The sequence below is a fragment of the Megalobrama amblycephala genome, linkage group LG21 (assembly GCF_018812025.1).
Source record: "Megalobrama amblycephala isolate DHTTF-2021 linkage group LG21, ASM1881202v1, whole genome shotgun sequence".
Taxonomy (NCBI): domain Eukaryota; kingdom Metazoa; phylum Chordata; class Actinopteri; order Cypriniformes; family Xenocyprididae; genus Megalobrama; species Megalobrama amblycephala.
In genome coordinates this window covers 22,594,051-22,609,925 of record NC_063064.1, presented here as the reverse complement: position 1 = coordinate 22,609,925, position 15,875 = coordinate 22,594,051, and the positions used below count along the sequence as shown (strand labels likewise).

General features: G+C 41.4%; 1 protein-coding gene across 3 annotated transcripts in view; it reads left to right on the top strand.

The window, feature by feature from the left end:
* septin9b (septin 9b) overlaps positions 1 to 15,875 on the top strand; it is a 93,896-nt gene that overhangs the window by 13,348 nt on the left and 64,673 nt on the right. The window contains exons 1-2 of one of the 3 annotated variants that reach the window (XM_048173487.1): positions 622 to 712; positions 9,896 to 10,155. The exons of 1 other annotated variant lie outside the window; for it this stretch is intronic. In XM_048173487.1, coding sequence (XP_048029444.1) covers positions 10,152 to 10,155 — 4 coding nt within the window. In that variant the 5' untranslated portion in view covers positions 622 to 712; positions 9,896 to 10,151. Of the gene's footprint in view, positions 1 to 572; positions 713 to 9,895; positions 10,156 to 15,875 lie in introns of those variants that run through there. One more of the 3 variants, XM_048173486.1, reaches the window with a different exon arrangement.

The window sequence follows — 15,875 nt, the reverse complement described above, 5'->3', positions numbered from 1 at the left end:
TAAACCAGATGAGATTAATGACTCAATCACAAACCAGCCATCTGTACAGCGATAGAACAGTTAATTTTCCAAAATGTGATGGACTTAAGAAAACTGTGTAATATTGTTAAAAAAAAAAGGCCTTAATGCCTTATGTTTACAATAATAGGGTACAGATACTTGCATTGTTTCAGTAATGAAATGAAATAGTATTGCAATCCAAGTTGCTTCAGCTGTATCAAACCCAGTGGTCCAAAGATTTATCTCGTTTGCTTTCATGGTGAGAGTATGAGGCTGTTTATGGAGTCACATGGCTTATCCCCATCTCAGAGACACAATACAGCTTCAGTGTCAAAGGAGGTCAAAAGAAAGACGTAAGAAGATCGAATGAAGCCATATGATCAGCACATGTCAGTGCAGTTCCATTGGATGCACTTGTCAATTAAACCCTTCAAACTATTTTAATATTAGTATCGGGGAAGGAAAATAGAGACAAATAAAGAAAGAAAGAAAGAAAGAAAGATAAAGAAAGATAAAGAAAGAAGAACAAAGTGAGTGGATTGAGAGAGAGAGAGAGAGAGAGAGAGAGAGAGGAGGAGGAGGGGGGGTGACTAAACTCTCGGAAAAAGCAAAAGGGGAAGTCTGCAAATAAAGGGAGAGGAGGAGAAACGCTAGAAACCACATGTGGCTGTTAGGAGCCATAATCCAGCTATGGAGCGAGACAGAATTGCTGGTAAGTAAATCTTTCTCTCTCGTTCAGTTTAAAAGACAGCTGAGAATGAGAATCTTTGTAAATCGTTTTGAAATTCGCCATTTACTCTGGTTTTGCCATAAGAGAGATGTATAGAAAGTACTGTGTTTTTAATTTCCACTTTGTGCAGGTTGGTCAGTTGGTGATCAGGCACAGTTGTGACACTCAATTGTGACACTCACATTTCATTTGAATCAAAGCAGTTTGGAAGTATAGTAGTTGGTCCGAATAAACTGTTCTGTGTCATTTGTGTCTATCTATTCTTAACTATTTTCCAACTGTTTTCCAAGTAAAGTGCACAAATCATTATGTTTGGTTTATGTGGATTATGCTTTTCATTTTTTAAGGAAGACACATGACCATGGGTGTGATTTTATCAATAAGGAAGTGGAACCTGATTTTAGTTTCTGCTTTTTGAGTTTTCTCATTATTTTTACTTCTTTCATTCTGACTTTTAAGTTTTTTTTTTTTTTTTTTTCAATACTGTCGTTACATCGTTACTTACACAGTTCATTGGTGAAGTGATTGAAACAATTGTTCAGTTTGAAGGAGAACAAGACAGAAGTATACTTTTCTTGAATGTGGACAACTCCCTATTGATTTCACAAAGTTACTATAGTATGTGTGTAAGAGTGACAGTGAGAAGGGTTACCTTACTCAGCAGAATCTCTCATAAGGATTGTGTCAGTATCACACCGCAGAGCAGCTGTGTAGGGAGGGGTTTGTTGTGCGGCATGCCACAAATCTTTGGAGCTCCTGTAACATCAGCTGTTAGTGGGCAATGCCACACGCCATGCACACACCCTGATACAGTATATTGTTTTTTAATTTTTTTATCCATTTCTTTTGCACACCATAACGCTTGGTTTTTGTATGGTTGATCAGAATGTCATCTAAAACTGAGAAAGGCAAATATTTGTATGTGTTTTACATGTGACATCAAAGAATATTGTAGAATTGTATTGAATTTGGTCTGCTATGCAGTTTAACAGGTGACCACAGAGGGGCGTTGGAGCTTTTCTGCATCCGAATATTATATATACTGTAGATTCAAATATAACTTTTGTTTGTGGTGAAAATGATGACAAGGAAATAGATGGAGTAAGTGAAAGTGACTTTGTGTTCATTTGTGTTGTGGAAAGGTGTTCATATGTGTGTAAAGCTGTTTTTGTGTTTTGGTGTGTTGTGGTGCAAGTGTGAGTGTCTGTTATCAGGCATGGGAACAGATTTCCAAACTGTAAGTTCAGCTTTATCGAGGAAGTTGTGGGCAGAGCTACTTCCTGGTTCTGCGTATCCATTGGTTTGGACGTGTTGCCATGGCAATTAACACACCAGATTGTTTTGAAAGTGATATGTCGCAGAATCCTAGAACTTTTTGACCCTTGAGTCTCCTCTCAGAGCTCAGACACAAGATTGTTACTTGTCAACACTTTAGCATAGTTAAGATAACAAGCACACAGAGAGAATCACTGATCATGTGTTACATGTAGATAACACTCTGGATTCTGTTGTGGTAGAATATAGCAGAGAAACCTAGTTGTGCTGGAGTGCTAATGCAATTTTAAAGTGGACTATCAATATAAAATCTTACATATTGTAACAAGGTTTGTTGATTAGGGAAGGAGGAGGCGGGAACCTGCGAACATTGAACATAAACTTTAATCCAAAAATAAACATACAATAAAATGGCAGTAAAGCGACTTCCGCATATAAACATAAAACAACATAAAATCCAGGCCTGGTTCTCTCTCATCCTTCACTGTCATCACTCCTTCTTTTATCCTCTGGGAGCTCCTCTGTGGGACTTTAGACCAGTGTGGTGCGAGTGCTCGCTGCATTCCCATGGCTCTCAGCTCCGTCCTGCTTGCCACATACCCCCATCACAGGCCGGGGGGCACCCACGAAACTGGTCCTCCACCAGCTGGGTGAACTGCTCTGTGATGCTTGGCGGTGGCGCTGGATATCCCTCGTTGAACGGCTCCTCCGGCTTTGGGCACCCGGCAGCAAGTCCCCAGTTCCCTGCTCCTCCTCCTGGTATTTTCCGTATGTATCGCGATTCTCTCTAATCAGCTCAGAGCTTAGTTTTCAACAGCAGATGGCACTGCTTCCTTCCAATTCCTTACACATACCACTTAAACCTTCTATAAAATAATCATTCATAAAGTTCGAAAAGGTTGTAGCGAATTACAACGGTGTTCGCAGTGGGCTGTTTACATTAATCTCGGATCATAAAAGCATTCTGAGGTGCAAATACATTGTCAGACTTAGCCGAATGCACGAGCGGACTTCTTTGTGAGCATTTGAGCATGCGGTTAAAAATAACCTAGAACGCCATCTGCTGCTAAAAACTAAGCTCAGAATTAATTTGCGAATCATTTGGAAAATATCAGAAATTATCCACGAATCATGATGCATTGATTGTATTGTCTTAACCCTACGATAGACTCTGCTCAATGGCACCACAGATTTTCCACAGCAGTGAAGGCTCTTTAGCAGCGCGTTCCTCCTTCCTCCTGGGTAGGGGTGGGCGATTTTCCCAAAATAAGTAGACTGGAACAAGCCTATGAAATTTAAAGGGCACCTATTATGCCCCTTTTTACAAGATGTATAAATCTCTGATGTCCCCAGAGTGTGTATGTGAATTTTTAACTCAAAATGCCCCAGAGATAATTTTATATAGCATGTTAAAACGGTCAGTTTTGGTGGGTGAGCAAAAACACACCATTTTTGTGTGTGTCCCTTTAATTGTAAATGAGCTGCTGCTCCTGGCCCCTTTCAAGAAGAAGGTGGACAGTGTCAGATAATATATGCTGCATGGAAATAGAACAGGTATAGTTTAGTTTAATTATGGTTATACATTATGTATAATGTATACCCCGTCCAAATGATGGCCAAAACTTTACTGATGAGTTTTATGAAGTTTATTGTACATTACACAAAAGATGAAGCATCCGTTTCACTCCAGAAAATCACTGTAAGAGCTGAATAAAACAAAATGTGTACATTAAAGTCTTATCCATAAACTCTCTCAATCCCTTGCATTATCATCAACATAAACAACGATCGAATTACACAAAAACACTAATTACAACTAACAGTAAACAAATATATAGAGACCTTTGTTTTTTTTTTTGATGGGGGTGTTTAATAAACTGGTCAACTTTATATCCTTAAAACAACTCAGATGAACTATAATAAACTGCATGCTTTCCCCTTCATTGCTGCCGTAACCAGTAAGTTATTGCTCCGGAGGCATTATAAGCTGGATCAAGAACAGTTGGTACTGATCCATCCTTGAGTAACAACTTTTTAGCAAAGCCTGTGTTTTGTATTGTCCCTTTGCGCTGACCCTCATTCAAAAAGCAGTCTGGAGTGAAATGATTTGCACAAACATAAATTAATTTAAGTACATTTTGGGGCGCATTACCTTCAAAAATAAAACTAATCCACTTGGTTCTACATAAAAGATCGCAATCTCTACAAATTTGTGTGTTTTTCAGTCAATGATGACACGGTACAATGATACATATGTGGTGTGTGTTCACACACAGGCAGCATCTGTGGACACATTTTGAATCACTGCACAATCACTCATCCAGGAGTTTAATCACATGGTTGTGTAATTTCAACAGCCTTTAAAGTGAACATCCTGTATTCAGTGACCTCCAAACCGGACACTCCAAGTAGTGGTCTTGTTCCATTAGTGGCGTATGGGATATCCTGAATGACTCATGACCTCACACGTGTACACAGACACATACACACAGACACAGACACACACACACACACACACACACACACACACACACACACACACACACACACACACACACACACACACACACATAAACCAACATATCATCAGTAATTATTACTCTGCTATTTTATAACAGAAAACCCAGTCTTACCTTTCAGAAACACTGGTGTTTAAGGGCTTTGTATAGCCACAGCTTTGGCACAGAGATTCAGAGAAAAAGTAGCACAGAATTATCTCAGTAATACCGTCCCTACTGACCAAAAACACTGTGAAAAGTCACTTTAAATGTATAAGGGAGTTAAAAGTTGTTTGTGTGCATGAACAGTATGTCTAACAGTATGACTATTCAACTGGCCAAAATGGTCAATGGTAAAGAGGAAATCTACTTAGAATCAAATAGCACTTTGTCCAAAAAAGCACCCAGTGTGTAGTGATTGCAGCAGTTTCTGGGGTGCAACTCGCTTTTTAACTACCATAGTACGATGCATTGTTGGAGAACAACTAGTTGCCACTGTTTTCTGAAACAATAATAACCTGGCCACATCGCTGTCATTTGAACCATATAGGTTAAAAAATATATAGGACTGTCGTTAATGATATCACACACAATTGGTGCAGTAACTAATTACCTTAAAATTAACTTTTAAGTTAATTAATCGATTCAATTAATGATAGATTATTATTGTTAATTTAAACAAAACAACAGAAAGCAGGTACTTTTTTAAGGAGCCATTTACAAGACACTGTTTTCAACTAAAAACTGTGTGTGCAGGGATCATTTTGACAATGTTGTCGTCTGACGCACATTTTTAGTACATTGTTGTTGTAAACGTACCCTAATTCATGTTTACATGCAGTATGCAGTAGCACAAATAGCTTGTTCTCAATATAAGTTTTAATATATTTTATGATGTAATAATTTCACAGTTTATCTCTAAATTAATGTAGAAACAAAATAAAATCAGTATATTTTAAATACTTCTTTAATGGCATCTTTTTATGAATGAAGGCCAGTATCAATGATACTAATACTGCTACTGATGTCTCAATGAATTTTTTTTTTTTTTTTTTTTTTTTTAATTATTGCCATTCAACATTACAGTGCAATTGAAAAATCAATTTTAACATTTATTAAGCTGCAAAATATAAAACAACTTTTAATTTAAATGAACTTAAAACAACCTTCCCATAAACCCATAATAAATGTCATATTTACCTGTGGCCTTCCTACCCGTCTAACAGGTAGGAAATATACCAAAATTGAGTAAAGTTATCAAACAGTCTGCACTAAATAATATTTAAATTTAAATTATATATTATATAATTAATATAATATGATATAATTAAATTTAAATTATATGTTATATAATTAATATAATTATATAATATATAATTTAATTATATAATATAATTACATTTAAATTTATATATTAAATAATTAAATTATTATTATTAAAACTACAAAAGTTCTTTAGTCAAAAGCAGTGAGTAATTTTATCTGTTAATGTTGTTCATTAATCAACATTACTGACAGACAGCATTAGTGGCTGCTGTCACTTTAAGATCTGACGCTTCTGCACATGATGTGTATTTGACGCGTTCCATTTTCTCACAACTCTTTACGTTTATTTAAGACTTATATAACTGCTCTTATGAAGATACTCAACAAAACAGTAATTTGGCATAATTGTGCATGTTATTCTGGTGCGCCGTCTGTGCACATGATACTGGCACGTCTTTCTGTGCATCGTGACATTCACAGATGGTGCGTTCTCGTTCGTCTTGACGTGCTTGAATGTTTTAAACTTTAAAGCATTTGCATGAAGAAGAGCTTGATCATATTATGTAATGCTAGCTAAAGGATGACATAAACGGATGCTGCGTTAATTGCTCTAAATATTTTTAATGCGTTAAACTGAAAAAAAAATGAATCACATGCGCTAACGTTGACAGCACTACTTAGGGCATAACCGATGTGTTTATGTGAATACGAGGCAAGACGGACATTGTGACAATATTTTCGTGTTTTTCGTGGTCGACTGTAAGCACAAGAAGCCATGAAAAAGAGGTGGTTTTATGTGTACGCACTGGGAATGAAGCATGAAAACATGTGCAACCCCCTCTGGAATTCAGACCAACCTTTGTTACAATTCGCATTTTTATTAGAAATTTGTGTTATTTGTTGTTAATGGAGACATCAGAGATTGATGGTACATAATAAATGATTGATTTTTTACACATTTTAGCAATTTAAAAATGTTTAAATTTAACATTTAACAATGTTTTTACACAGCACCCCTGCTCTCACCAGATGGCACCCCCGTTGGGAAACGCTGTGCTGGTACATTTCTCACTGATATTAAATTAAATGTGGAGGATTTTAACTGTGACAAGATGATTGATAGGGCAGTTTAAACCGTGATAGGATGCTAAGGAGTAAGTGACAGAACGGCCCTTTAAAGACGCAATTATGACAAAGTAGTATTTCCCAAAGCTTGCCTACTCTTCTGCTACACACTCAAAAGTATGTACTTTTTCTTCACAAAAACAGTACATTCTTTTAGGGCATAGTACAAGTAGATTAATTGGGACTCAGCAATTGTTTCTTTTTGAAGGAACTCGACACTGCATTAATTGCTGATGTTATGGGGACGCATCCTTGCAGAACCCAGTTTCTGAGGGACGTGTAACTTCACACCAGTACCACTGGCCGATGCAGTGCGGTGACGTCACCAGTGTGACTGTGTGTGGAAAAGCCTTGTGTTTTTCTGTAGTTATTATAATTCAACACAACCAGGAAAAAAGTTTTGTCTTTCATGTTGTGAAGAAAGAAAAATGGTGAATGAAAATTTTGAAAGATGTGTCCCTCCTTGCCCTCCTACACTAGGCGATGGACACGAGTTGTGTGTCATCTGTTTAGGAACAGAGCATGGGTGTTCAGCCCTTGAGGGGGTTGGATGCGCTCAATGTGATACATTATTTGTGAGAAACCTCCCTGGTTCCCTGCGTCAGCTGCAATTGTTGGGATCTCAGATGGAGCTAGCAGAGGATTTTGAAGGGTTCTCCCTCACTTCTTTTGCTAGCTCCATGGCTCTCGAATCTATCCCGGAAGCCTGTGTTGTGGCTTCTTCCAGGTTTTGGTTGAGAACATCTGCTTGCTTTTGGTTTTGGTTCTGAGGAGCTAAATGTGGAGTCAGTTGCAGACGTAACATCTAAGTTTGACACTCTCCCTTCCTATCAGAGCCCCACATACGATGAGCTTTTGGAGCTTATGACGCATGCTATAGCCCGACTAGGTTTGAATTGGTCTGTCCCAAAGCATGGGATCGTCCGTGGTCATTTAGACAAGAGATATCTGCTAGATCAAGTCTCCAGCTCCAGTGAGCCTTCCTTTTCTTCCAGACCTGTACACAGAGATAACAGGTTCATGGAAGCACCCTTACTCTGCTCACGTAGCTCCTTCAAGTTCAAGTTATGCGAATATCAAGGTAACGTGTGAGTGGGGTTGAGGACAGATACCTCGGGTTGACAAGAACTCAGCAAACTATCTCTTTCCGGGGACATGTTTGTCAGTGAAGGCTCTCATTTTGCCATCCAAGCCATGCCAGATAACATCTAGGCTGGTTTTCAAATCGTATGCAGTGGAAGGTCAGGCTGGTGGTGCTGCAGGCATACCAGGCTGAGATACTCAAAGACCTGGATCAGGGTGAGGATCTGTCCACTGAGGTGCCTTCAAAACATTTATCCCTCGCAGTGTCCAAGCTCATCCAAAGCCTTCTGGTCCTTCTCAGAGAACAAGTTAATGGAGAGAGGAACAGAAGAGATGCCACAGGGCTGTGCTCTCCGATGGATATCCAGTGAGTGGAGCTGACAAGTGAATAGATAGTGTCACCTGTTGCCCTCCTCTTATTCCAAGGAATAGGAGTTAAGCTAGGGCTTGTGCTCCATTTTTAATAGGGTAGAGCAGTAGATTAAATGTTTTTGAGCTATACGATTGACGTTTGAGGTGGATAAGTCGTGAAGCGACCCACTCCCATATCTGTTGCCTTCTTCAGAATGGATGTTAGCAAGGCTATGCTCCTTTTTACATCTGTAAGGTAGAGCCTGACAAACATAATCTGTTGGACCCCACCTGTTTATTAGCAGGGGCTTTAATTGGGGTGTTTCTCCCTGCAAGAGTGCCTAGATGGCTTATGCTTTTCGGTGAATGAGCAGAAGGGCTGACACATGAAAATAGAAAATAAAATAAAAACTACTCAAAACTACTTGTAGTCTTCCCCAATTTTTCAACTGAGGTTTTTAAGCAAGGCTGTGCTACTGAATTTGGCTATGGGGTTAAGCTGGGCAGATTGAGTTGTTGCCCCTTCTAGTTTTAATTCTAAGAGTTGAAATATGATTGTGCTCCAATAAACCTATTTTTCGGAAAACTAAAATCATTTTCTGTGATCTCTGTCGATCACCTTAAAACTTCACTATCCATCTCATGTAGTATGTGCAAAGTTTGTATTAGAGGATCCCAAATCATGTCCCACATGGGTTTTTAAATCTGGTGAATTTTCCAAATATGCTTACATTTTGGGCAAATACTCCCCATAACTTTTTTGGTTTCACAAGGCTCTCAGATCTTTTATGTTGTTAAAATTTGTATTATCATATTTTTTCTTTAAATTGTGGCTTGTTTTCTGTTGGCTCCTAATTGACTCCATATTCCCTTCACTTTTCTAAGGAGTATAGGACAAATGAAAGCTGATGCTTCTTTAGTTCTATGAAGAGACTGGAAATATAAGTCTATCTATCTTAATGTACGGTCTGCCCTAAAGCTGCTGTACGCCTCAACACAGCGGTCCTGATAGAAAGCCAAGAAAAATAAAGCTTCAGTGAAGGTTGGCTGCTTTAACATATGCTGGCCTGATTCTGAATCTAATGATTGTGTGCTGCTCAAGAGAGAGACTGCAGGACATAAGGTCATATGATTACTTTTTATCATCTAGGTGTTTAGTTATTCGTTAGTAAATCTATCCAATTGCTTGTTTATCTCTTAATCTTACATCTGCTGTGTGTCTAAGTGTGGTGGGTTTGACAAGTTAGCATGGTCAAACTAACAGCACCATTCTTTAGGCATAAAAAAGCTTTCCCCACTGATGACCATTACACAATTTGGTATGTTTTGTGAAAAAATAATAGCAACTATTTAACCCGTGGCCATCAGGCTTAGTCCAGCCTGGCGTATATTTCTGAAATCTCTGAATTGGTTTAGGAGAAGTTGCTTCTGAGAACAGTAAATTTTAATGGAAATTCTGGAGTAAGAGCTTATTACAGGATATCCATGAACAACTATAGGCTCTCATACTCATTGCTCTGGCATGGATTTCCTTTTTGCCATTCCTAGTTTTTCCTCTGTTTTCCAGGTGCGTGGGATGGACAAATGGAGTGCTCCCATAATCCCTCAAAAGCATGCTGGCTTTTCTTCAGAAACTGAAGCCAAAAGGAGCTCATGGGCTATGTTTGACTCAGCCAAACAGCTGTAGATACAGCAAATGTCACTTCATATAAATTTAAAAAGCATATTGTTTTAGTACACAAACAGCTGTCGGAGCAGGCTGATCTGTGGGTTGTGCATCTCAGTTTTATTTGGAAGCATATGGCCTAACCTCCGAAAAAAAAATGGGTAATAGTCAAATGTAAATTGTATTATGTGAATGGGTATTACTTCAGGTAAGGGCACTTTTGACCCCATGGCCTTTTAAAAAGTAAACTTCTTTAAAACTCACTTTTCACTCTCTCACTCATTTATTTAATTTGTTTACTAACAATGTTTATCAGTGGATATACATGCATCACAGCTGAATTCTGTCTTTTTTTTTAACCCACATGAACAAATGTCATTTGGGACAGCTTGAAATGATGCACAAGTGTTCACTTTATTTTTTCATCATTTCATAGTTTCACACATTGCAAGTCTCATATTTCATATCACGTAGGCTTCCATAGCTGTAAATAATTAGTGGAACATTTTTTACATAAATAATTTTCATACAATGAGTTTATTTCACTCTTTTTTTACTCACTCTTGTTTAGATAATTGATATATAGATAATTTATATATATTATATATATACCCAAGCCATTCGTGGACTCTGCAATTAATATTAACATTATAAATTACTATTACATCCCTTGTTTGAGGTGTACCATAAAGCCTACATGATTGGTAATGCGTATTTAACTGTCCGTAATTTATTAATTTGCCAAACGACAGTAATTTTCTTTAAATTTGCCAGTTACAGAGACTTCTGGGTAAGCTGATCTACATCAGGGCTGCGTTCAGCCCCAACAAAACGTTGCAAAAAGTTTTTTAAACGGAAACAGTGGTGTATTGAACACCCTGTTCTGATGACGCAAGAGTTGCAACTATGGCAGCTGAGAAGGCCATTCTTTGTGTTCTTTTTGAAGAATTTTCAGAGTCTGATGAAATCGGTATAAATATGTGTTTAATACTGCAAAATACGCTCGATGTTACAGTCATTGCCCTTGCCATCTAGAATAAAAGAGAACACATTTGTAAACGACTTTACTTGGACCCATTGTGCGAGCTGTCTCTTTAATCCTGTGTGGTTTATATACATGTTGCTGCTGATTGGGCTGACATTTTTGACACACCCACCAAACAAGAGAAAACATATCTCAAACCAAAGCCACTGGAAGGCAAGCCTGCAAACTTTAGTTAAAAAAGTGTAACGGCTAATGCTAACGCCCCACCCCTGGCGGTATGCAGGGAAGGAGACCAGAGGCTGTTTTTTGAATGGATGTAAATGGATGAGAGGCTTCACTATGCTGATTAAACAGCTTTTGTGCAGAAATAGCCAATCACTTAATTAATCGACAGCCTGTTTGCCAATCTTCAGCATGTTTTACACGAAAGAATACTTTCATTGGGAACTATATGTAGATTTTAGCTTAATAAAAAAAAAATAATAATTATGAGAAGGCAGACTAGGGAATGTTGCGACTGATGTCACTGCCATTACACGATAGGCTGAGAGGTGCCACACGTGATTAAGTTAGCTGTTACGCTTTCTCCAATGGTAAGAGATACAGACCCTCTTATCTCCCTTTTATATACAATCTCTGTCTCAAACCCATTGCACACCGTTTCCAGGAAACATGTCGTTCAACCCGGAAACCGTAACAAAACGTTGCGCACCGGTTTGAGCTTGAACGCGCCCCAGCTTTTGCGCCTTCACGCTTTTGTTATGGAACGTCATCATTGTCCCACGTTCTCATTGGTTTGCTGGCCTATGGCGGATTACATGGCAGGATAAGCTGTGAGCAGATCGCTCGCCCAAGAGGAAAAATGCTGCCAAATCTCGAAAATCACATTATATTTGATACATAACTAACTAGACTTAACCAAATGGGGACAAAATCATAACTAAAACTATTTTAAAAAAAATAGTATTTCATTTTCTCTATAGGGAATTTTTTTTTTTTTTTATGAAAATGTATAAATTAAGACAGTCCTACTGTAACTAGGCCTATCAGAGGATGTTAATCGATAGTCTTTGCGTTTGTTAAAGTCATAAGTTTGCATAATTTCAACTTATTTTTTAAAGAATACTGATATTTTTTATTTATTATAGCCTATATTTATTATAATTAAATTTTATTTTTTTATTTATAATAGGCTGCTAATAACTGCTAAACTGCATCGGCCACATTTTCTTTACATGACGCAGCACCACCCATCATACCCGGTTAAAAAAGTCACCACTCGCCACTGATTTTATATATATATATATATACACAGGGTGCGATTTGTAGGGGGGATGGGGGTGGGGGGATTTCCCCCCTTCTGGTCTATGTATCCCTGCCTCTGCTGAATTATTTATAAAAAAATATCCCCCCCGGGTGATGCTACTCCACTAACCACCATCAGAGCATATAATATACCAAAAATAAAAATCTTTGTTAAAACATCACCAAGTAAAACGCTGCGTTTATACAGAACTGTCTCTTTACGACCACAACAAACGGGACACTTTTCTGACGCGCATTCCGACTTCGCCTCAGCGCCAGACGCAAGTCAAACGAGCGGAAAAGGTAGACTACAGGTGACTACGAGGGAGCTTCACTTGAACAACAGTGAACTGCGGTAAAAACTCGGTAAAACTCAGAAAAATTAACATGACTGTCCAATCAGCCGTTATTGCTCGTGGCGCGCGCTGCATTATTTTATTATAGCTTAAATAATGCGCAAAAGAAACTATGAGTAATGAACGTCGTTGTTCTGTTGTAAGTCATGAAATTACCAAACATGCGATTAAAGCTGCCTCAAAACGTACTCGGTTACTAACGTAACCTCGGTTCCCTGAGATACGGAACGAGTACTGCGTATGGGGAAAAGTCTCCCTTTTTCCCCGTCACTAAAGCCTTTTTCAATAACGCAGTGTAACTACATCGTCATTGGTTTATAGCTGCGCAGCCTATGGCGACAAAGCGCGCGAATATTCCTGCTGAAAGGGGCGGGGTTTAGTGCTATATAAGCGGGCGTTTCGCCATAGGATTCCAGGCCAATCGACTGAAGCGACGACCTTGAAGCCGCAGCCTCGTGGCACGGCAAGTAACGCAGTACTCGTTCCGTATCTCAGGGAACCGAGGTTACGTTAGTAACCGAGTACGTTCCCTTTCGATACTTCACTCGTACTGCGTATGGGGAACGAATTCAACCGCGCCGTGCCACGGCAGGGAACGACTGGACATGTTTGGGATGCCTAGGGGGGTCCACGAAACTAATGAGAAGGCCGAAGCCGTCGAACCCAAGTTACACTACAAGAGGAGATTACTCCTGAACCGGTTTGAGGCGGGGCTTGAAGAGGCCGCTGCATCACACCGATAGGACCCGAGCTTGTAAAGTCGGAACGTCCAACTGGTAAAATCTGACAAAGGTGGACGGCGAGGACCAGCCGGCCGCCTCACAGATGTCTTTGATAGAAACTCCACTGGACCAGGCCCATGAAGAGGCCATACTCCTAGTGGAGTGAGCTCTAACTCCTACGGGGCATTCTGAACCCATGGAGGAGTAACAAAGAACTATGGCGTCGACAATCCAACGCGAGAGGCGTTGCTTTGAGACTGGAGACCCTTTGGTGCGGCCGCCAAAGCAAACAAAGAGCTGATCTGATAGCCGAAAGGGCTGTGATCGCTCTACATAAGTTCTCAATGCCCTAACAGGGCAGAGCAACTCCAGCTTTTGCTCTTCTGACGAGGCAGGGAGCGCAGAGAGGGAGATGACCTGTGCTCTGAACGGGGTCGAGAGCACCTTGGGGACGTAGCCATGCCTGGGTTTCAATATGACTTTAGAGTCGTTGGGCCCAAATTCAAGGCATGCAGGGCTCACAGAGAGGACCTGCAGATCACCGACACGTTTTACCAATGCTAAAGCCAGTAGCAGAGCGGTCTTAAGCGTCAGGGGCTTGAGGTCAGCTGAGCACAGCGGCTCAAAGGGATGCCCTTTGAGAGCCCTAAGGACCATAGATAGGTCCCAGGTGGGAACAGTGAGGGGGCGAGGAGGATTCAATCGCCTGGCACCCCTCAAGAAACGCACCACTAGGCCGTTTCTCCCCACCGACTGGCCAGCGATAGGAGAGTGAAACGCTGCGATGGCTGCTACGTAAACTTTGAGCGTTGAAGGGGCTCGCCCTGAATTCAAACGCTCTTGGAGAAAGGACAGTATCAGAGATACGTCACACTCCGCTGGATCTATGTTGCGTGCAGAGCACCAATCAACAAAGATTGACCATTTCTGGGCATAGAGACGTCTCGTAGACGGAGCTCTCGCCTGAGAGATGGTGTTCAACACGTCCCCGGGGAGGTCAACCGGCTCCCGTCGAGGGACCATAAGTGCAGAGCCCAAAGTTCTGGCTGTGGGTGCCAAATTGTCCTGTTCGCCTGAGAGAGAAGGTCTCGTCTCAGAGGAATGGGCCACGGGGCTCTCGTGGAGAGCCTGAACAGCTCTGAGGACCAAACCTGGCTCCTCCAGAGCGGGGCCACCAGGAGGACTCTGTGCTCGTCTTCCTTGATACGTCTGATAACCTGAGGAATCAGAGCGATCGGGGGGAAATGCGTAAAGAAGGGTGCTGGGCCAACAGTGGGCCAGCGCATCGTCCTTCCTTGAGAAATAAGTTGGGCAATGAGAATTGTCTTCTGAGGCGAAGAGGTCGACCTCTGCCTTCCCGAAGAATTCCCATATTGTGAGAACCGTCTGGGGGTGGAGCGTCCACTCGTCTGAGGGAACATTGGTCCGAGACAGCATATCTGCTCCCAGATTGGTTTTCCCAGGAATGTGTGTCGCCCTGAGCGACAGAAACCTGGGTAGAGCCCATTCCATAAGACGCTTCGCCAGTGTGCATAAGTGGCTGGACGAAAGACCCCACTCGGGGTTCAACCAGGGCTTCAGGGCTGATAGACAGGCCTGATTGACCTTGAGACAGAAGCGGCCATGCCGCCAGGCGTGGGGGGGGAACCCGAAACTTCAGCCAGTACTGCAGAGGCCGCATCCAAAGAAGGCCGAGTTGTAGAACTGGGGAGGCGGAAGCCATCAGCCCTAATAGCCTCTGGAAGGACTTCAGAGGAAGGTAGGCTTTGTTTGTGACGGAAGCCGCAAGCTGCTGAATGGCCAGAGCGCGCTCTGGCGAGACTACTGCCGTCATGCAGACAGAGTCGAAAACCGCTCCCAGGAACGAAATGCGTTGGCTGGGAAGCAGCGAGCTCTTGGATAGGTTGACCCTGAGTCCCAGGCATTCTAGATGGCTGAGGAGCACAGATCTGTGAAGTTCTAGCTCTGCTCGCGAGTGGGCCAGAATGAGCCAATCGTCGAGATAATTCAGAACACGGATTCCCATCTGTCTGAGTGGGGAAAGAGCCGCATTCATGCACTTGGTAAAAGTGCGAGGAGCCAGGGACAGCCCGAAGGGTAGGACCGTGTATTGGTAAGCCACACCCTCGAAGGCGAATCTCAAGAACCGCCTGTGGTGGGGGGCTATCTGGATGTGAAAGTAGGCATCTTTCAGGTCCAGTGAGCAGAACCAGTCGTCGTGACAAATCTGTGCGAGGATCTGCTTCAGCGTCAGCATCTTGAACTTCCGTCTCATGAGGGAGCGGTTCAGGATCCTGAGATCTAAGATGGGTCTGAGACCGGCCATCTTTCTTGGGGACCAGAAAGTAACGGCTGTAAAAGCCTGACTCGCTCTCTGGAGGAGAGACTATTTCTATAGCCCCTTTCCTGAGCAGCGCCAAGACGTCGGTTCGGAGATCGTGAGCGTTGTCCAAAATCACCGAAGTTTGAAGCACCCCGCCGAAGCGTGGGGGTCTTCGGGCGAACTGGAGCGA